This window comes from Procambarus clarkii, chromosome 33 (assembly GCF_040958095.1).
Source record: "Procambarus clarkii isolate CNS0578487 chromosome 33, FALCON_Pclarkii_2.0, whole genome shotgun sequence".
In the NCBI taxonomy this organism is placed as follows: Eukaryota; Metazoa; Arthropoda; class Malacostraca; order Decapoda; family Cambaridae; genus Procambarus; species Procambarus clarkii.
This window is the reverse complement of record NC_091182.1, coordinates 34,187,561-34,209,251: the sequence shown is the minus strand read 5'-3', so window position 1 is coordinate 34,209,251 and position 21,691 is coordinate 34,187,561. Positions and strand designations below refer to the sequence as shown.

Sequence of the window (21,691 nt, the reverse complement as noted above, 5' to 3'; positions counted from 1 at the left end):
GCTCAGGACCCTGGGAATCCCCTAGGGGGCGCGTGGGTCCGATGGATGTGACCCCGGAGTCCCCACTCGCTGTGTGCGAGTTTGAGGGTTGCTCGGTCCCCTTGTCTCAGGGTGACCCTCATTGTTTTTGCCTCTGCCACGCTGCCTGTTGGGTCGGTGATACTATCGACCCTGAGTCCTGTGAGTGTTGCTGCTTGCTTGTGACTCAATTTACCCAATCCTCTGATGATTCTATTCGGGTACAGGCGGCACGGGCGTTGCAGTCTAGGTTTCGTCTGTTGCAACGCGCTCGGTTGGTTGCTTCCCCGGATGCCCCGGGGCTGCCCCGCTTTGCTTTTCGAGACCCGGACTTGGGGGTGGGGGTCGCTTCGATCCTGGTTCAGTCTGCACCTCCTCGTCCTTCCCCTTCTGTTCGTTCTGGTCCCCCGCCCCTGCTTCCGGCCCCGAAGCGTCTGAGGGTTTCGGGGTCGGAGCAGGGGTTACTTGATCTCGAGACTCGGGCAGCTTCGGGGGTTGCCCCTTCCGGGGGGGCGGCAGAGGCATTCGAGTCTTGTCTCCCGGCCGAAGCTTCAGGGTCTGACCAGTGGGCCCCCCTTCCTCCAGCTTTTCCGGCTGCTCCGTCCTTGTCTTGTGGGGTCGGGGCTTGGGGAGAGGACTCGGCCTCGGGTCCTGTGGTGACGGACCTCGAGGCTGGGGAGGGGCTGACTTGGGGGCCTTGGGCCCCGCTGGACCCCGCCTGGGTTTTTCTTCCCACTGAGCGGGGCTTATTGTTACAAGGAGTGGGGTTTTCTTTCCCCCCCTCTGCGTACGAGTTGGATTTGGTATCGGCCCCTCCCCGGGTACGGTTCCGTGTTCCCCCGGGTACGTCGGTTCCGTCCTTCCGGAGGTTTTCGGCTTATCGCATCCAACCTGGTGTGGTGCGAGCGGCCTTTGCAGCTTACCTCCTGCGTGACCCGGATTATGCCTCGGAAATGGATCCGTCCACGTTCAGGTTTGGGACTTCGTTCCCTTTCTGGCTCCGTTACGAGGTTCCGGAGTCGTCCTGGCTAGCAGACTGCCCCTTGTTTGGTCTGGATTCCTGGCATTCCTTCTGTCGTTCCCGCACGCTGGAGTGGCGGGAAGCTTCCACGGTGCTTCAGGTTTTCCTGGGGGGTGATCTTGAGTACCTGAATGTGTGCTTGTGGGCCCCTGCCCTTCCCCGCGATGTGGGCGTTATTCAGCTCCATGTGCAGGTTCCCTCCCTTTCGGCGGCGCTTGTGGCGGAGGACTTGCGCGCTCGGGGCCTTTTGTGTTCGGCCTTGCGGTTCTTTTCCCTCCTGGAGCTGTCTTCGGATTGGCTCGTGGAGGATGTGGGGACGCTTGGGTCCGTCCCGGGGTCCGGCACCTTGTCCTCGGCTGCGCGTTCGTCGGCTGCCTTGTTGAAGCTGTTCACGCCAATTTTGCGGGATGCGGTTTCCCTGTTCTATGCTTCCCGTCTCGCGTGTCGGCAGGCGGTGCTGGGTTCCTCCGTGGAATCTGCTTGGGCTCTGGCTCTTAGGCGTTCTTCACCTTTTTGTCCTCTCCTGTTTGGGGAGTTGGCCGTGGCGCAGTTTATTCAGGCTGCGTCGGCGGCTTGTCGTCCGATGTCGGACTTGTTGGTTTTCCGGGGGTCCCGGGGTGGGTCTTCCCGGAAATGTCGTGCCAGGGCTCGGGGTTCCTCTCGTCGTGGTAGGCCTCTGGTGTCAGGTTTGGGGTTGGCTCCTCCTGCGGACCCTCCCTCGTCTGGTCGGCGTGGTGTTCGCGCTGTGCGGGGTTCTGGGTCTCGTAAGGGTCGCCGGCCCTTTCGCGGTTTGCCCCTTTGACGGGGCGATGGGGGGGCGGCTTGCGCTGTTCGCTCGCACCTGGTCCCACGATTCGTGGGCCTTTCGGGTCGTGTCTCGCGGCCTGCGGTGGCGTTGGGTGGCCCCTCCCCCCTTTGGGGGGTCGGGGCTGGCAGGGCAGGCTTCTTCCCCTGCGCTCTGTCGAGTCGTCTTGGAGTGGGTACGCTTGGGCGTCGTCGAAACGACGTCGTCCCTCAGATGGGTTTCCCGTCTGTTTCCGGTTCCGAAACGGGACTGCGCGGACCTGCGGTTCATTCTGGGCTTGTCCCGTCTGAACCCCTGGGTTCATTGCCCCTCCTTTCGGATGACTACGCTGTCTCAGGTTCGGTTCCTCTTGGAGCCGGGAGCTTGGATGGTGTCCCTGGACCTCCGGGACGCTTATTGGCATGTCCCGATTCATCCGCGGTTCAGGGACTGGCTCGGTTTTGTAGTGGGGCGTCTGAGTTACTGCTTTCGTTGTTTCCCGTTCGGGTTGAACCTGGCACCTCACGTGTTCACACGCCTTACACGGGTTGTGGTGGCTCGTTTGCGTCTCCTAGGTGTTCAAGTGTTGGCCTACCTCGACGACTGGCTGGTTTGGGCTCCCAGCCAGTCAGCTTGCTTGCTAGCCAGGGATTTGGTTCTTTCCCAGCTCGCCGGGTTCGGGTTCTTGGTGAACTGGAGGAAGTCCCATCTGGTTCCCTCTCAGGTTCGGACTTGGCTGGGTCTCGTGTGGGACTCTCGAACCGCCTCCTTGTCTCTCCCTCCGGAGTCTCTCCTGTGGCTGCGGTCCCGCCTTTGTCGGTTTCTGGAGGGCCCTCGGGTCACCCGGCGGTTGCTCGAGGGGCTGTGCGGGAGCCTGAACTTCGCGATGGTGGTCTACCCGCCGGGTCGGGTTTGGCTTCGACGGCTGTTCTGGTTCCTTCGGGGTTCCCCCTTCCGCCTCTCTCGCGATCGCAGAGTTCGACCCCCGGGGGACTTGCGTCGGTTGCTGCGTCACCGGCTTCCTCTTCGGGTTTTTCGGGGTTCAGTGCCTTGGCGCCTACCCGAGCCCTCGCTCAATGTGTACACGGATGCGTCGTCTCTCGGCTGGGGTTTTGTGACCGGTGCTCACCAGGCCGGCCAGGGGCGTTGGGATCCGTCCTTCCGTCGAGCTCACAGTACGGTGCGGGAGTTCGCGGCAGTGTGGTTTGCTCTGGGGAGGATTCGGGTGGCCCGCAGATCGACGATTCGGCTCCATTCGGACTGCTCTCCGGTGGTTCATTGCCTGATCCGAGGGGGTTCGATGCGGTCCTTGTCTCTTTGGGGTTGGTCGCTTCGGGTGACTCGTCTGCTGAGTTCTCGGGGTTTGGCTCTCCTGGCGGTTCACGTACGGGGCGTGTCCAACGTCTTGGCCGACGCCCTGTCTCGCTTCGTTCCCCTCTCCACGGAGTGGACGGTCGACGACGAGTCCTTCCGTTGGCTTTGCCAGACGTTCGGGCGCCCCGAGGTGGACCTCTTCGCGTCGGCGTGGTCGCGGCGTCTTCCCGTTTATGCGGCGCCCTTCCCCGATTGCGAGGCCGTCGGGGTCGATGCCTTTCGGCTCGACTGGTAGAGGTGGGGGTTCCTGTACCTCTTTCCCCCGGTTCGGCTGTTGCTCCAGGTCCTGACTCGCTTAGAGACTTACCGGGGGAGAGTAGTCCTTCTGGCCCCTTGGTGGCCGGCCCAGCCTTGGTTTCAGGCGCTGGTTGCTCGGTGTCCGAACCCGAGGGTTTTCCCGCGGCTCCGCCTCTTTCAGCAGATCGGGCCGGTACGTCATGTAGCTGGTTCGATCTTCTCCTCGAGTCTTCGCGTATGGTTTTTTTGACTCGAGTCTATCATCATCTCTATGGTGATCAGGTGGCCTCCTTGTTGGTGTCCCACCTGAGGGCTTCTTCTCGGCGGCAGTATGAAGTTTCCTGGCGGTCCTTCCGTTTCTTTTTGCGTCTTCGTCGTGTTAGCTCCTTGTCTGTTCGGGTGGTCTTGTCCTTCCTCTCGTGGTTGTTTCAGGACCGTCATCTTATGCCTAACACTGTCGTTTCGTATCGTGCGGCGCTGGCGGAGCCACTTCAGCTTGCTTTCGGTATCGATGTTACGTCTGCGCCGTTTCGCAAGCTGTCTCGTGCATTGTTTCACCTCCGGCCTGCTCATGCGTCGCCTGAGCCGTCCTGGTCTTTGGACAGAGTGCTCGCTTTCCTTTCATCTCCTCGTTTCGTTGTGGCCCCTTCGGTCCAGGATTGTTTTTCCAAGGCCCTTTTCTTGTTGGCTTTGGCCTCTGGGGGTCGGGTAGGGGAGCTTCATGCTCTCCTCCGGCGCAGGGGTTTCTGCTCTTTTGGTCGTGGTGATAGTTTTGTTCGTTTGCAGCCGTCTCCTTCTTTTCTGGCAAAGAATGAGACTGCTGCGTTCCGGAGGGGTCCATGGGTGGTTGATGCTTGGTTGGTCAGGCCGGGGGTGCATCATGTTTTGTGTCCGGTTGCGGCGCTTCGCCGTTATTTGTGCGCCACAGCTTCTGTGTCCGGGGACGCGCTGTGGGTTGATCCGGTTTCCCTCCTTCCCTGTTCGCGGGTTCGGGTCTCTCAGGTCGTCCGCAGGGTTATTAGGTCCAGCCAGCCTGCGGTCTATCCCCGTGCCCATGACGTTCGTAAGTTCGCGGCTCTTGCTGCCGTCTTTGGGAATATGTCTTGGTCTGATATTCGGGCGCGGGGATTTTGGCGGTCGAACAGGGTCCTGGCTGCTCGTTACCTTGTGAATGTCCCTGGGCCTCGTCGGGCCTGTGTTGCTTTGGGTCGGCGGTTGCGGCCAGTTGTCTCGGCTTCGAGTTGAGGGGTGAGCGACGACCGCCTCCCGGGTAAGTCCCTCTTTTTCTGTCTGTGGGTAGTTAGCTCCGGGGAGCCGACGGGGCTCCCCCCAGAAAACCAGCGTTGAATGTAATGAAACGCCATTTTCTGGGTGAGTCCCGGAGGCTCCCCGGCATCCCTCCCTCCCTCCGGTCGGCGGTTTTTCGCGTTTTTGACATCCAGCCTCAAGAACTGAGGTGTGGGTAGCCGGCGCGGGGGGTCTGGGGCTCCCCCTTCCCCCTCCCGGGGAGGGGCAAGCTGCGCAGACAGCGGCGCGGCAGTGTGTGACGTCACACTAGTTTGCTTGTTTTCGGTTGGGGAGTTCTATCCACTAGTTCGGTTTTAGGTAGCAATTTTAACCAGAATAGGGGTTTGTTTTGGGGCGCTTACCTTTCTGGGTGCCTGTTCCGGTCGATGGCAGACATAGAATGCTTCCAACTACACGGGGGCTTCTATAGGCCATTGCTCCCCTTGCCTCTCTGAGGGGGCCCGGTTCTGGCCGTGGTCCCCGGTAGGCCTAAGAACTCCATACACATGACTGATGCCAAAGTCTGACATTAGCATATCAGCCTGGGATAGCTCCGGGGAGCCTCCGGGACTCACCCAGAAAATGGCGTTTCATTACATTCAACGCTGGTTTTTTCGGTCATATTTAACAACATATGTTTACAAGAAAGACTGCTACCAAAATATACTAATATGCCTAAAGCATAGTATATATACTAGCTCTATCTAGAAATTCAGCATTCTGTTTGTAACTCATTTTGTATGTATGTACTTTTACCTGAATAAACTATTTATATATTTATTTAATTTATTTATTTATTTATATAACCTATAGATAGATATATAGAGATATCTTTGTCTGTATCTATCTACTTATCTGTATGTACTCACCTAGTTGTGCTTGTGGTGGTTGAGCTTTGGTTCTTTGGTCCCGCCCCTCAACCGTCAATCTACTGGTGTACAGATTGCTGAGCTTCTCGAGCTCTATCATATCTACATTTGAAACTGTGTATGGAGTCAGCTTCCACCACATCACTTCCTAGTGCATTCCATTTACTAACTACTCTGACACTGAAAAAGTTCTTTCTAATGTCTCTGTGGGTCATTTGGGTACTCAGTTTCCACCTGTGTTCCCTTGTGTGTGTACTTCCCGTGGTAAATAATCCATCTTTGTCTACCCTGTCAATTCCTCTGAGAATTTTGTATATGGTGATCATGTCTTCCTGGGTCTTATCTTCCAGCGACGTGAGGTGCAGTTCCCTCAGCCTTCCTCGTAACCCATGCCTCTTAGTTCTGGGACTAGCCTAGTGTCATATCCTCTGAACTTTATCCAGCTTCGTCTTGTGCTTGACAAGGTACGGACTCCATGTTGGGGCCGCATACTCCAGGATTGGCCTTACATACATGGTATACACGGTTCTGAAAAATTCCTTACACAGGTTTCTGAAGGCAGTTCTGATGTTAGCCAGCCTCGCATATGCCACCGCTATTATTCATTTGATGTGGGCTTCAGGAGACAGGTTTGGCGTGATATCAACTTCTAGATCTTAATCTGTTCATTTCGTGAAGGACTTCAAATCCCATTTGGTATCCAGTGACTGGCCTCCTATTTCCTCCCCCTACTTTCATTACCTTACATTTACTTGGGTTGAACTTTAGTAGCTATTTGTTTGACCATTCCTTCAGTTTGTTTAGGTCATCTTGTAGCCTCATACTATCTTCCTCTGTCTTAATCCTCCTCCATAATTTTTGCTTCATCAGCAAACATTGAGAGGAACGATATAGGTCCAAGTACTGTACTGAACCCTGTGGGACTCCACTGGTGATTCCTCACCACTCCAAGACCTCACCTCTCACAGTGACTCTGTCTTCTGTTGCTTAGGTACTCCATTATCCAGTGGAGTATCTTTCCTTTCACTCCTGCCTGCATCTCCAGTTTGTGCACTAGTCGCTTATGTGGTTATTTTGAGGTTATCTTGAGATGATTTCAGGGCTTTAGTGTCCCTGGGGCCCGGTCCTAGACCAGGCCTCCACCCACAGGAAGCAGCCCGTGACAGCTGACCAACACCCAGGTACCTATTTTGCTGCTAGGTAACAGGGGCATAGGGTGAAAGAAATTCTGCCCATTGTTTCTCACCGGCGCCCAGGATCGAACCCGGGACCACAGGATCACAAGTCCAGCGTGCTGTCCGCTCGGCCGACCGACTCCCATAGACTACATTACAGGCAGAGTACCGGCTCCCGACAGGTACTGTGTCAAAGGCTTTCTGGCAGTCCAAAAATATGCAGTCTACCCATCCCTCTCTTTTTTCCTGCCTGATTTTTGTTGCCTGGTCATAGAATTCAGTTATGAGAGACATGATCTGGCATCCCTGAACCCATGCTGATGTGATACAAAGTTCTTCCGCTCCAGATGTTCCACTAGATTTTTTCGCACAATTGTCTCCCATCATCTTGCATGGTTTGCAAGTTAGTGACACTGGCCTTTAGTTTAGAGCCTCCTGTCGATCACCCTTTTTGAATATCGGGACTACATTAGCTATCTTCCAAATTTTTGGCAGTTCACTTGTTACCAGGGATTTGTTATACACCATGGCAAGTGGCTGGCATAGAGCTTCTGCTCCTTCCTTCAGTATCCAAGGTGAGATTCCATCCAGGCCTATAGCCTTTGTCACTTCCAAATCTAGCAGATGTTTCCTCACCTCCCCACTGGTAATCACGAACTCGTCTAGTAGTGTTTGGTTAGATATTCCCTCTCCTATCTCTGGGACTTCCCTTTGCTCTACTGTGAAGACCTCGTGGAATTTCTTATCGAGTTCATTGCATACTTTCTTGTCATTTGTAGTGAATTTGTCTGCCCCTATCCTGAGTTATATTTGTCTGCCCCTATCCTGAGTTATATTTGTCTGCCCCTATCCTGAGTTATATTTGTCTGCCCCTATCCTGAGTTATATTACCTGTTCCTTCACTGTTCTTTTTCTCCTGATGTGGCTGTGCAGCAATTTAGGTTGCTGCCTAAATCTTTGATTTTTATCTCTGATTAACCCATGGGTTTCTCGTCTGCATTTAATTTTTTCCCTTTTGGACTGGGATGGACTTGTCTGCTGCTTCCTTACACTTTTGTGTGATGTAGTCCATCATGCCTTTGGCCATCTTTCCTCTGAGCTCTGTTTCCCAAGTTATATCTGGTAGGAATTTTCTTATCTCCTCATAGTTTCCCCATTGGAATGCCATCCTTTTGTTTTCTGGGCCCTTCCTTGGGTTCATTATCCCTTCTTTGACAAGATACTTAAACATCAGTACATTGTGATCGCTCAGTCCTACTGGAGCTTCGAAATCGGTTTCCCGTATGTCGGAGTCATTCAGTGTGAAGACTAGGTCGAGTCTCGCTGGTTCATCATTGCCTCTCATTCTTGTGGGTCCCCTGACATACTGACTTAACACTATCGGTAACTTTGGACCGGACTCGCGTCCATTATTTTTCTCCCGAGTCCTAACTTTGGACCGGACTTGCGTCCACTACAAAAAATATTTGTATAAAATTCATTTTTTATCCAATGACCTCGGGATAGTATCAAAATAAACGCCTTTAGATTGCACACAATTTTATACCAAAATGAAAGATATATAATGAAACTTGATGTCCGAACACTTGAAAGATTATAAATAGGCTTTTGGTCAAAATATTAAAATATTTGTTAAAATTCTATTTATTGTCCTATTATCTTGGGACTAGTTTTAAAATGCGCACCTTTATGTCACGAACAATTTGATACCAAAATGAAAGATGTAACACAAAAATTTATGTCAGAACACTGGAAAGATATAAATAATTTTGTGATGATGAGCGTCCAGAATTAAAATATTTGTTAAAATTCCAGTTATTGCTCTATTATTATGGGACTAGTTTTAAAATATGCGCCTTTTTATTGCGAACAATTTGATACCAAAATGAAAGACGTAACACAAAATTTGATGTTATCAAATTGAACAAGTATACACATTAGGTTGCAGTGAACAAATTGGTGCTCGTTCACGGGTAACTTTAGGCTTTTCTGCGGGGAGGCACTCCAGGCTTTTGTACATTATATTCATACACATCTGTAGGGAATTTAATTGCGAACACAATGATACCAAAACGAGCGACGTAGCACGAGAATTAAGGTGAGAAAAATGGAACGAGTATGCACATGTTACTGATTTTGTGCGCTCACAGGTAACTTTTGCTGACTTTAGGCTTTGCTGTTGGGAATCACACCAGGCTTTTGGACATTATATTTATACACACCTGTAGGGAATTTAATTGCGAACACAATGATACCAAAACGAGCGACGTAGCACGAGAATTAAGGTGAGAAAGCTGAAACAAGTATACACATTTAGGTGTCACCGCGCTCTTACCCTCACGCTCGCCCGCACGCTCGGTGCATGACCCCTAAGTTTACCGCGCGCCTGCCCGGTGAGCGATAGTGTTAAAAGGTTTCTTTTTGCCACTTCCAACAGTTTAGCTCTCCATGTAATTTTTACCTAAGTGTAATTACCTAAGTGTAGTTACAGGATGAGAGCTACGCTCGTGGTGTCCCGTCTTCCCAGCACTCTTTGTCATATAACGCTTTGAAACTACTGACGGTCTTGGCCTCCACCACCTTCTCACTTAACTTGTTCCAACCGTCTACCACTCTATTTGCGAAGGTGAATTTTCTTATATTTCTTCGGCATCTGTGTTTAGCTAGTTTAAATCTATGACCTCTTGTTCTTGAAATTCCAGGTCTCAGGAAGTCTTCCCTGTCGATTTTATCAATTCCTGTAACTATTTTGTATGTAGTGATCATATCGCCTCTTTTTCTTCTGTCTTCTAGTTTTGGCATATTTAATGCTTCTAACCTCTCCTCGTAGCTCTTGCCCATCAGTTCTGGGAGCCACTTAGTAGCATGTCTTTGCACCTTTTCCAGTTTGTTGATGTGCTTCTTAAGATATGGGCACCACACAACAGCTGCATATTCTAGCTTTGGCCTAACAAAAGTCATGAACAATTTCTTTAGTATATCGCCATCCATGTATTTAAATGCAATTCTGAAGTTAGAAAGCATAGCATAGGCTCCTTGCACAATATTCTTTATGTGGTCCTCAGGTGATAGTTTTCTATCTAGAACCACTCCTAGATCTCTTTCTTTATCAGAATTCTTTAAAGATTTCTCACATAATATATAGGTTGTGTGGGGTCTATGTTCTCCTATTCCACATTCCATAACATGACATTTATTAACATTAAATTCCATTTGCCAAGTGGTGCTCCATATACTTATTTTGTCCAGGTCTTCTTGAAGGGCATGACAGTCATCTAAATTTCTTATCCTTCCTATTATCTTAGCATCATCAGCAAACATGTTCATATAATTCTGTATACCAACTGGTAGATCATTTATGTACACAATAAACATCACTGGTGCAAGAACTGAACCCTGTGGTACTCCACTTGTGACATTTCTCCATTCTGATACATTGCCTCTGATTACTGCCCTCATTTTTCTATCAGTCAGAAAATTTTTCATCCATGATAGAAGCTTACCTGTCACCCCTCCAATATTTTCCAGTTTCCAGAACAACCTCTTATGTGGAACTCTGTCGAAAGCCTTTTTTAGGTCCAGATAGATGCAGTCAACCCAACCATCTCTTTCCTGTAATATCTCTGTGGCTCGATCATAGAAACTGAGTAAATTCGATACACAGGATCTTCCAGATCGAAAACCATACTGTCTGTCTGATATTATATCATTTCTCTCTAGGTGTTCTACCCATTTAGTTTTGATTAGTTTTTCCAATACTTTCACTATTACACTTGTCAATGATACAGGTCTATAATTGAGGGGGTCTTCCCTGCTGCCACTTTTGTAGATTGGAACTATGTTAGCCTGTTTCCACCCGTCTGCTACGATTCCTGTACACAGGGATGCCTGAAAGATCAGGTGAAGTGGAATGCTGAGCTCAGATGCACATTCTCTCAGAACCCATGGTGAAACGCCATCTGGGCCAGCTGCTTTGTTCTTACCGAGCTCCTTGAGCATTTTTTCCACTTCGTCTCTAGACACCTCTATGTGTTCTATGTTGTTCTCTGGAATTCTTATTGTATCTGGTTCCCTAAAGATTTCATTTTGTACAAACACACTTTGGAACTTTTCGTTTAGTGTTTCACACATTTCCTTTTCATCTTCCGTGAATCTATTTCCCATTTTCAACCTCTGAATATTATCCTTTACCTGCAATTTGTTGTTTATGAATTTATAGAATAGACCTGGTTCTGTTTTACATTTATCCGCAATCCCTTTTTCAAAATTTCTTTCTGCCTCTCTCCTCACTGCCGTGTAGTTGTTTCTCGCATCTTTCTATCGCTGGTATGTTTGGGGGTTCGGCCTCTTCCTGTATTGATTCCATTTTTGTGTCTTTCGGTCTCTAGCCCTCTCGCAATTTCTATTGAACCAATCCTGTTTCCTAGTTCTGCATCTCTGTTTTGGTATAAATTTTTTTGTGCCTTTATCATATATTTCACAAAACTTGCCATACATCTCATTCACTTCCTTGCCTAGCATCAAGTCTGTCCAATTATACTCACTAAAAAAATTTCTAAGGTCACCATAATGTCCTCTCCTGAAGTCTGGTTTTTCAACTGCTTCAACCTCCTTATTTTCTTCCAGCTTATAACGCATTGCATACTTTATTCCCAAAAAGACATGGTCACTTTTACCCAAGGGAGGAAGGTACTGAATGTCAAATATCTCTTCCTCCTTCCTGGTAAATATCAAATCTAGCATGGAGGTAACGTCCCCTTCCCTCATCCTCGTAGCTTGTTTAACATGTTGATACAAGAATGTTTCCAGGATGAGGTCTACAAATTTACAGGTCCAAAAATCTTCTGTTTTAGCTTCATATGCTTCCCAGTCTATGGATTTCAAGTTGAAGTCACCGACTATCAACAGTCGTGATCTATCGTTATCCGCTCTCGCTATAATCTCTCTCATTATTGTTATAAGACCTTCACGTTTACTATCTAGCTCCTCCTTTGACCATGTGCTGCTTGGCGGTGGACTATATGCATTTATCATCATTAGTTTATCATCCTCATAGCAGATCTCTAGTGCTATTATGTCAACTTCTTGTGGATTGGCAGTCATTATTTCCTTCACCTTTAGGTGTTCTTTTACCAGCACAGCAACGCCACCGCCTTTCCTAATTTTTCTGTCCCGTCTCCAAATTGAGTAGCCCCTTGGGAATATGACCTCATTTAAAATTACATCTTCAAGTTTTGTCTCCGTGAGTGCAACAATGTCTGGTGTCTGCAGCTGTATTACATCACTTAACTCCAGTATCTTCGATCTCACTCCATCTATGTTGGTGTATGCAATCTTCAGGAACTTGTTCCCCCTCTCCTTATTCTTCACTCCCCCTCTCTCTATTGATTTTGTTGGTTTGCCTTTATGTACCACTTTACTGGTTTGCCTACCCCTATCACTTTGTAGAAAAAAGAATTTATTTCTTCTTCATTCCTGCTCTCATTTAAATGTTTTGCCTCGGCGAGGTTCAGTTTCAGCTTCTCTCTATCTTCTTTTGAAAGATCTCGTCTTAACGACCACCCTTTCCCATCCTCATCCCTTTGCAATTTTCTAGCATTCCTTAGTACTTCTTCCATCTGTTTGGCACCGTTTAGGGTGATCCTCAAAGGTCGATCTTTCCCTTTTACGTACCTGCCTATTCTCCTGTAGTCGCACACATTCTCTCTGTTTGTAAGACCTTCCACGAGGCCAACAATTTTATCTACTACTTTAGCTTCTTCTACAGCTCTTTCTGACCTAGATGTTATCGCCTTTTCTTTGCAGCCAAAAATGATCAGGGACTTACTCCGATCAACTGTGTTTTGCACCAACTTCGGGTTAGATGCCAATTCTTTCCTCACTTCTAGCCTAATGTTTGTTTTATCTTGGTTGCTGCAGTGTTTGACTTCCTTTACTGCTTCTTCTATTTTTTCCTTCTCCTTGGCCACTTGTGCATAAGTGAGTTGCATATCTTTCTTGCACTGTTCTATTCCCTGTGTAACTTCCTCCATCTGTGCTGACAAAAGCTGTTTCTCCTGTTGAATTTCCTTGCCTAACCTATTGTAGTCATTTATGTTTAAATTTACTTTAACTTCTTCCAAAGCTATTTTTAAGAATTTATTTTCTTCTTCCATGGCTTTGCAATTTGTTTCCAATTGATTCTTATCCTTGCGCAAGTCTTTCACTAAACCCTCAAGACATAAAACTTTGCTATTCAAATGGTCATTACTTTCTTTCAATTTACTAATTATTTCTACATGAGAGTTCACTATAGTATCTAAATTTACCAACTTGTTATGTAGACTACTAATATCAATGCTTTCTTCATTGAATCCCTCAAAATCAAGCTCTGTTTTGTTTTTCCCCTTGCCAGTGGCCATCTTGAATGTTCTTCTCTGCACTGTAAACACTAGGGCAACTTTTTCTCATCCGATTTTTCACTTCCCTTAGCACTTTCCTGTTATCTCACCTATTTTTCAGGAGCACTATACCTTTATGTTCTCTGGGACACCACTCACTACCATCAACCTGTACTACAATACTTAGGATTGTTGAAATATGCTGGAGCTCCTCTGCTGCAAGTGTTGACCCTAGGGGTGTCACCTTTTTCATCCTATATCCTATGTATCCTCACCTCCGTGTGGTTCTTTGTTTTCCCAGTCTATCCTTCCATGATTGAAGTTTCCCATAATGAGCAGATGGGATCTATTTCTACAGGCTTCAGTGGCTTCTCTCTCAGTTATAATGTTGACTGCCATGTAGTTTCTGTCATACTCTTGCCTGGGTCTTCTGTCATTTGGTGGAGGTTTATATATCACTGCTACTACTACTATTGGTCCTCCCATCATCATGGTGCCTGTAATGTAGTCTGAACCCCTTGCAGCCTGGGATAACTATCTTTTCAAAACTCCATTCCTTTCTTATCAGTAGGACCACTCCATCTCCTCCCCTTCCCTCTCTCTCTCTCTCTCTTTCTCTTTCTCCTTATTACAGTGTAATCCTGGGGAAACGCCTCATTCGTTATGATTCCTGAGAATTTTGTTTCCGTGAGTCCAATTACATCTGGGTTCCCTTCTTGTGCTCTTTCCCTAAGTTCACTTGCTTTGCTTGTAATCCCATCTATGTCCGAGTACATTACCTTGAAACTCGCTCTCTTCATTCCATCCTTAGTTTCTGTTGATTCCACTGGGGTAGGGGGGGGGACAATGGGGTGTCTGGGGTGGGAGAGTTGTGGAAGGAGGACTTGGGAGATCTGGGGTGAGAGGAGGGCTGGGAGGATCTGATATGGGGAAGCTAGGAGGATCTGTACTCACCTATTTGTACTCACCTATTTGTGCTTGCGGGGGTTGAGCTTTGGCTCTTTGGTCCCGCCTCTCAACTGTCAATCAACTGGTGTACAGATTCCTGAGCCTACTGGGCTCTATCATATCTACATTTTAAACTGTGTATGGAGTCAGCCTCCACCACATCACTGCCTAGTGCATTCCATCCGTTAACTACTCTGACACTGAAAAAGTTCCTTCTAACGTCTCTGTGGCTCATGTGGGTACTCAGTTTCCACCTGTGTCCCCTTGTTCGCGTCCCACCAGTGTTGAATAGTTTATCCTTGTTTACCCGGTCGATTCCTCTGAGGATTTTGTAGGTTGTGATCATGTCTCCCCTTACTCTTCTCTCTCTCTCTTTCTCTTTCTCCTTATTACTGTGTAATCCTGGGGAAACGCCTCATTCGTTACGATTTCTGAGAATTTTGTTTCCGCGAGTCCAATTACATCTGTGGTGGTGTAGCTGTGTAGCTGGGATTGGGGGTCAATTAGGGCTTGGGATGGAGCAGCAGGAGGGGCCTGTGGAAGAGGGAGTGGGAGGTCATTGGTTGTAGAATGAAGGGGAGTCTGGGGTAGGGGGGCCAGGGAGGTCAGGGGTTGGGGAGGGAAGGGGAGCCTGGGGTGGGGTGGCAGGGAGGGATAGAGGGATGGGGGTGTGGGAGGAAGGAGAGCTTGGGGTGGGGGTACTGGGGAGGGCATAGGCTAGAGAAACAGGGGAGGGCATGGGGTGTGGGAAGAGGGAGGGCCTGGGGTGGGGGAAGAAGGTAATGAAACGCCATTTTCTGGGTGAGACATGGAGGCTCCCCGGCAACCCTCCCTCCCCTCCGATTGGTGGTTTTTCGTATCTTTTTGACATCCAGCCTCAGAACTGGGGTGTGGATTGCCAGTGTGAGGATCTGGGGCTCCACCTTCCCTGCATAGACATGCGGCGAGGTGACATCATGCTTGTTTACTCGTTTTCGTTTGGGGAGTTCTGTCCATTAGTTTTGCTTTCAGTAGCAATTTCTTAACCAGAATAGGGGTTTGTTTTGGGGCACTTACCTTTCTGGGTGCCTGACCTGGTCGATGGCAGACATAGAATGCTTCCAATCACAAGGGTTTGTATAGGCCATTGCCCCTCGTGCCTCTCTGAAGGGGGCCAGGTTCTGGCTCGTAGTCCCTGGTAGGCCTATGAACTCCATTCACACTAACTGATACCAAAGTCTAATATATTACATTTCAGCCTGGACTAGTCCAGGGAGCCTCCGGGTCTCACCCAGAAAATGGGGTTTCATTACATTCAACACTGTTTTTTTAGTAAATAAAATGTAAAATTTATTACATGATTAAGTAGACAGTTTTGTATTTTAACTCGATGGGAGGCATAAAGCTTTTAATTACTGTACATTTGGGAGGTCATTTCACAAGCATTTCTGCTGTGGTTAAGTCTCGTTCTAGGAATATAAAAAAAAAAAACAGCGTTGACTGTAAGGAAATGCCATTTTCTGGGTGAGCCCCTTCAGCTCCCCGGAGCTATACAGGCCGATATGTAATATATTAGACTTTGGCATCAGTCAGTGTGAATGGAGTTCATAAGCCTACCAGGGACCACGTGCCAGAACCTGGCCCCCCTCAGAGAGGTACGGGAAGCAATGGCCTATAGAATAGCATATGTGATTTGGAGCATTCTATTTCTGTCATTGATTGGGTCAGGCACCCAGAAAGGTAAGCCTCCCAAAACAAACCCCTATTCTGGTTGAAATTACTACTGAAAGTCAAACGAGTGGACAGAAGTTCCCATAGAAAAAAAGCAAACGAGCATAACGTCACCACTTGCCGCGCTGTTGTCTGTGCAGCTCTCCCCTCCCCATGAGGGGAAAGGGGGAGCCTCAGACCCCTCGCGCCAGCAACCCACACCTTCAGTTTTGAGGATGGATGTCAAAACAGTGAAAAAGCCGCCTACTGGGAGGGAGGGAGGGATGCTGGGGAGCCTCCGGGTCTCATCCAGAAAATGGCATTTCATTACATTCAATGCTGGTTTTCTTAGGGGGGGGGGGGAGAAGCCCCTTCAACTCCCCCTTCGACTTTGGGTGGTTATCTACCCAAAGACAAGGACAAAAGAGGCACAAACCCGGGAGGTGGAAACTACTAGCCTGAACCCAAAATCAAGACAACTGGCAACCTCAAATGACCCCTGCGGATGACCCGGGAGACCCAAACCCTGGAACTGGGATGAAGGGAACTTGGGTCAACCCAAAGCGCGTTCGTGGCCACAGAGGCCGCGGAGTGCAGGCAATGGCTGAGAACCACAACTGGACACAAGAAAATGCACTTCCGGCCAAACCAATAAAAAACAACAACCCCAGGGACCCCTCCGGAAAAAGCTGTCCCAACCTCGTCAGAAAAGAAGAGAGACAGCTGCAAACGATCAAACCGATCACCAGAACCCAAAAGAGCAGAAACCTCTGAGAAACTGTCCTGAACCAAAGGGGCCACAGCAAACCAAGGGGAAGAGAGTTAAGAGAGCACCATGTCCAAAGACCAGTATGGCTCAGGTGGCGCATGAGCAGGCCAGAGGTGAAACAAGCCTGAGACAGCTCGTGAAACGGTGCAAAAGGAACATCAAAACCGAAAGCAGGCCATAGCGGCTCTGCCAGCTCCACACAATACCAAGCGACAGTATGCAGCATAAGATGCCGATCCTGAACAGCCACAATAGAAAGGACAAGACCACCTCAACAAAAAGTGCAATATACCTACGAAGAGACAAAAAGAGAAAGGAAGACAGGACCACCAGTAAACCACATACCGCCGCCGAGACGAAACATGCAGGTGGGACATCATCAATGAAGCCACCTGATCACCAAACAGATGATGATAGACTCGAGTCAAAATTACCAGATGCAAAGACTCGAGGAGAAGACCGAACTGAGCATCAGGAGGACCAGCAACCAGGTGGTTGCTGGTCCTCCTGGTTGCTGCGACCAGCAACCAGGAGGTCTGGTCGATGACCAGGCCGCGGAGACGCTTAGCCCCGGAAGTACCTCAAGGTAACCTCAAGGTAGCATCTGAAACAGGCGGAGCCGTGGAAAAACGCCTGGGTGCAGACACCGAGCAAGCAGCATCTGAAACCAAGGGTGTCAGAGAACCAGATGGAACTTCAGCAAGGTCACCAGGAACCTGAACCCAGTGAGCTGGACATGCCCTGTCCAGGAGGAATCCCCACCCTGGACCCCCGAATGACCAACAAGTCCGACAACGGATGACAACTAGAAGAAGTCGCTTGTAGAAACTGCCCAACCGCAGACTCTGCAAACAGCAAGGACAAAATGGCGATGAAAACCTAAAAGCAAGGGCCCAGGCAGATGCCAATGAAGAATTGAGTACCACCTCAGCAGTGCAGACGATGCACTCGTGACCAGTTTATGTATGAGAACCACTTAGGACTTGTACTGTACTAAATAAAAATTACTGTATGGAAAAATAATACAAATAAAAATTCTTAGCTAGGGTTGTAAAACCTAGCTCCTCTTGTCCTAATGACAATGCACTGTAGGGGGCAGAGTGGTTGATTGGAGATCTACATCCACCGGCAGACATTTCTACACCAGCTTGCTTGAACACTGGTTCTGTTCATGATCAGGGCTCTGAACATGTACATAGTCTAGCCTAGCACTTAATATTACAGCCAATATACACATACTAATAAACAACAATTTGTAGGCGATGAGTCACAATAACGTGGCTGAAGTATGTTGACCAGACCACACACTAGAAGTTGAAGGGACGACGACGTTTCGGTCCGTCCTGGACCATTCTCGAGTCGATTGTAATCAAGTCAAGTCGATGTCCTCTATAATTTGTATTATAGAGGTATGAAATATGGAAATATGCAATGAGAGGACTTTAAAGTTTTGGTCCAAGTACTGTTATCTAGGTACAAGAGAGTATGTATATACAATATGATGAACTAACATGACTTGGTTAGCAGTTGGTAATGTAATGTATATTATCAATTATATATTCAGAAAGATTCCAATATATATATAAAAGGGTTCAGTTAGGCACTGAATGACGTTCAATGAATGAATGTCCAGATATCAAGAAAAGATTCAGTTGCTGAAAGATTAAATCAAAATTTACTGAAAATCGGGGCTTTGCCCCACAGTGTAATGATTAACTATATGTATGTATGTATGTATGTATGTATGTATGTATGTATGTATGTATGTATGTATGTATGTATGTATGTATGTAAATATTAAGGTTACATTAAGATGCATGCAAATTGGCCAATCAACGTACCACAAACAATACCCAACACTCATCCAAAAATCGAGAACCGGTGCTTGGCTGACGGTGTTGCCAGACTGCATAGTCTCTCTTGTAGAGCTGTGGCACTATAGTGTTATGTCACAGTTTTGCCGTGTAATATTCTGGGAGAATTGCTAGTGGATTATGTCCTGAGTTGCGTGTGCAGTGGAAGGAGGTATCGCTAGGTGTGGTGTAGAGGAGGCGGCAGCGTCACTTTGAGCTACTTTACACTCTCAATGAGATAAAAAGTACTAGGAATTTTTCCTATAAATATAGTCCAGAACTCACCCAATATCTAGGGAGCTATGACTGGTGATAATAGATTAGTTAGGGCAGCAGCTATCCCCCGATAAAGGTCGTGGAACACCAACACGCGTGTACACTGTTCATAAACAAAATGATTTTCCTCGGGCCATGCTCAGGACGCTTGAGGTCCAAGCTGGCGCCTCCCTTCTTTCGAGGAGGGTAGTCCACAATGTTAGTTATTACGTTTATTGTCGAGACAGAGTATTGAGTACAGTATCTGAATCTGAGTATTGAGTATCTGAAGTGATGCTGATACGATCCTGACGTGATTTTGACATGATGTAGAAAGAATACATGTCCTAGATAAGAATGTTGATAAAGTGGGTAAAATTTCCCACAGGAAGGATGGAACTGACAGACCCGAAGGGACACGGAACTGAACCTGGGGAAGACTGACACCAACCAACTCGTATGTAAGGGGTGAGGGGGGGGGAGAACAGTAAGCCCCACTTGGAGGGTAGGAAAACCCAGGAGGGGTCCAATGGGGCCCAAGGTCCCCCACGTCAGCCTTTCCTCAACCCCAGGAACTTCCACACCAGGACCCCGGGGCCAAATCATCCTCCAAAGCCCAGGCCTCAAAAGAAAAAGCTGGGGCAGCTGTGAAAACACTAAGGAAGGGGGCCCACTGGTCAGAGACGCAATGGCTGAAGGAACCGACTCGAATGCCTCTGTCGCCACCCTGGAAGGGGCATCCACCGAGACCGCACGAGTCTCAAAACCAGCTAAACCCCGCCCCGACCCCAAAGCCCTTAGACGCCTCAAAGCCGGAAGCAGGAGGGGGGACCAAAATGCACTACAGCAGGGTTAAGAACAAGGGGGTGTGGACCGAACCAAAGTCGAAGAGACCCACACCCCCAAGTCCAGGGTTCCTATAAGCAAAACAGGGCAGCCTTGGGGCTTCCCGGTTAGCAAACAACCTAGTGCATTGCAGCAATCTAAACCTAGCATGCAACGCCAGTGCTGCCTGCACGCAGATAGTCATCAGTGGACTGGGTGTATGGAGTCACTAACAAGCAACAAAACTCGCAGGACTTCAAATCGACGGTGTCACTGACCCAACAGTCAGCTAGATGGAGGCAAAAACTGAGATTCACGCTGAGACAAGTGGACAGAGCAACCCTCAAACTCGCATCCGACGAGAGGGGACCCAGGGGTCGCATCCATTGGATCCGAGCGCCCCCACGGGGTTTCCCAGGGCTCTTAGATTTGTACCTCTAAGGAAACCCAGACAGGATACTGCTAACCGGCACCCAAGTCTACCAACAAATTTTTTTGAAGCTGAACCCCCGGGACGTGTCCACTCACTGGCAGGGGGTACCACCCAGAACACAGAGATAAAAACCTAGTGTATAGATAGGAGGCAATGAACCAAAGGCAAACCCCTCCACCAGGCAGAAAACCAAAAATAAAAGAAAAACCCTGCAAGAGGACAATGTACCCAGGTGGAACAGAGCCGGCCCCCATTATAGGTGATAACTAGCTGTGCAGTACCCTGTGCCCTTAGCAGTGCAAACTACCCCTTACCCTAAGGTAAACAAAGGTGAAGGAAAGCCCCCGCACACTCAGGGCAGTCATTTACCAAGTAGCAAAAAATGAACAGAGGTAGACCCCAAGGTGACTTGTGGAAATTGGCCCCAAGCCCAAAGGGCAGTACTTACATACTGCATATGCCTAGGGTCACCTAGGGAAGGTGACTCTAGGCATATGCAGCTCGAGTACTTGGGAAATTACTCCTGGCTTGTGCACCACCAGAGAAGACTCGCCCTGCATCACAAGGCACAGAGCAGAGGACAGAATCAGGAGCCAGAGCCACAGCGACCAATACCATTCACATCAGCCAAACAAATGAAGGTGTGGGTTGCTGGCACAAGGGGTCTGTGGCTACCCCTTCCTCCTCCCAGGGAGGTGGGGAGCTGCACAGATGGCTGCGCAGCAAGTGGTGATGTCATGCTCGTTTGCTTGTTTTTCTTTGGGGAGTTCTGTCCACTCGTTTGACTTTCAGTAGTAATTTCAACCAGAATAGGGGGTCTGTTTTTGGATGTTTACCTTTCTGGGTGCCTGACCCAGTCGATGGCAGACATAGAATGCTCTAAATCACATGTGCTATTCTATAGGCCATTGCTCTTCGTGCCTCTCTGAGGGGGCCAGGTTCTGGCTCGTGATCCCCGGTAGGCCTATGAACTCCATTCACACTGACTGATGCCAAAGTCTAATATATTACATATCAGCCTGGATAGCTCTGGGGAGCCAAAGGGGCTTCCCCCCCCACCCCCAGGGGCTTCCACCCCAGGTGGTTACAACCACCCGTGGTGCCCATAGGTGGTTGTAACATGCTTAGTCCTTATAGGCATCCATGTTATCGTTGCCTCAGTCTATGCAGCCAACATTTTTTATATGAAATGTGTGTGTTCTCTTGTGATATCCTCTGTTTCTTCTATTTTTAGTTTTTTAAAACATGCACGACAGTTATTTTCATTATTATGGCAAGATCAGGCGGGTCATCACTTAAGAGTGAGTATATTCAATGTCTCATCTTTTTACCTAAACCATTATATTTATTAGCATTCACGTGAAAGTTGAGTATCTCGCACATTTAGTATATTTGGAATTCTAATTGCATCTTTATCCTTGCAGATGGTAGAGTCAGTTCAGCAAAATTCTCCGGCCCATGCAGCAGGCCTTAGGAAGAATGACATACTTTTAGCCGTTAATGGGACATATCTGAACTCTGGCCAGCAAGCAGCAAAGTTATTCTCAACCAGCAACATAAATGGAGACAGTAATAGCCTCACCCTGAGAGTAAAGCGACTAGTTCAGCCTGAGCCCAGGAAGGTCAGTTAAGGATTCTCCTATTACTAGTGTATTTTAGCTTTTTCTAAAATTGTACCTTTTATCTTTAATTTTGGATTGATAATAAAATATGTAATCAGTATTTTACATGCGGCACATTATTTTTATTTATATGAATTCTTACGTTAAAACCT

The 21,691-nt window shown here is 48.3% G+C and overlaps 1 protein-coding gene across 3 annotated transcripts in view; it reads left to right on the top strand.

Annotated features, from left to right (window-relative positions):
- Positions 1 to 21,691, top strand: part of LOC138370890 (PDZ domain-containing protein 8-like) — a 213,436-nt gene that overhangs the window by 37,887 nt on the left and 153,858 nt on the right. For all 3 annotated transcript variants that reach the window (XM_069335534.1, XM_069335533.1, XM_069335532.1), the window contains exon 8: positions 21,342 to 21,539. In XM_069335534.1, the coding sequence (XP_069191635.1) occupies positions 21,342 to 21,539 (198 nt within the window). The remainder of the gene's footprint in view (positions 1 to 21,341; positions 21,540 to 21,691) is intronic.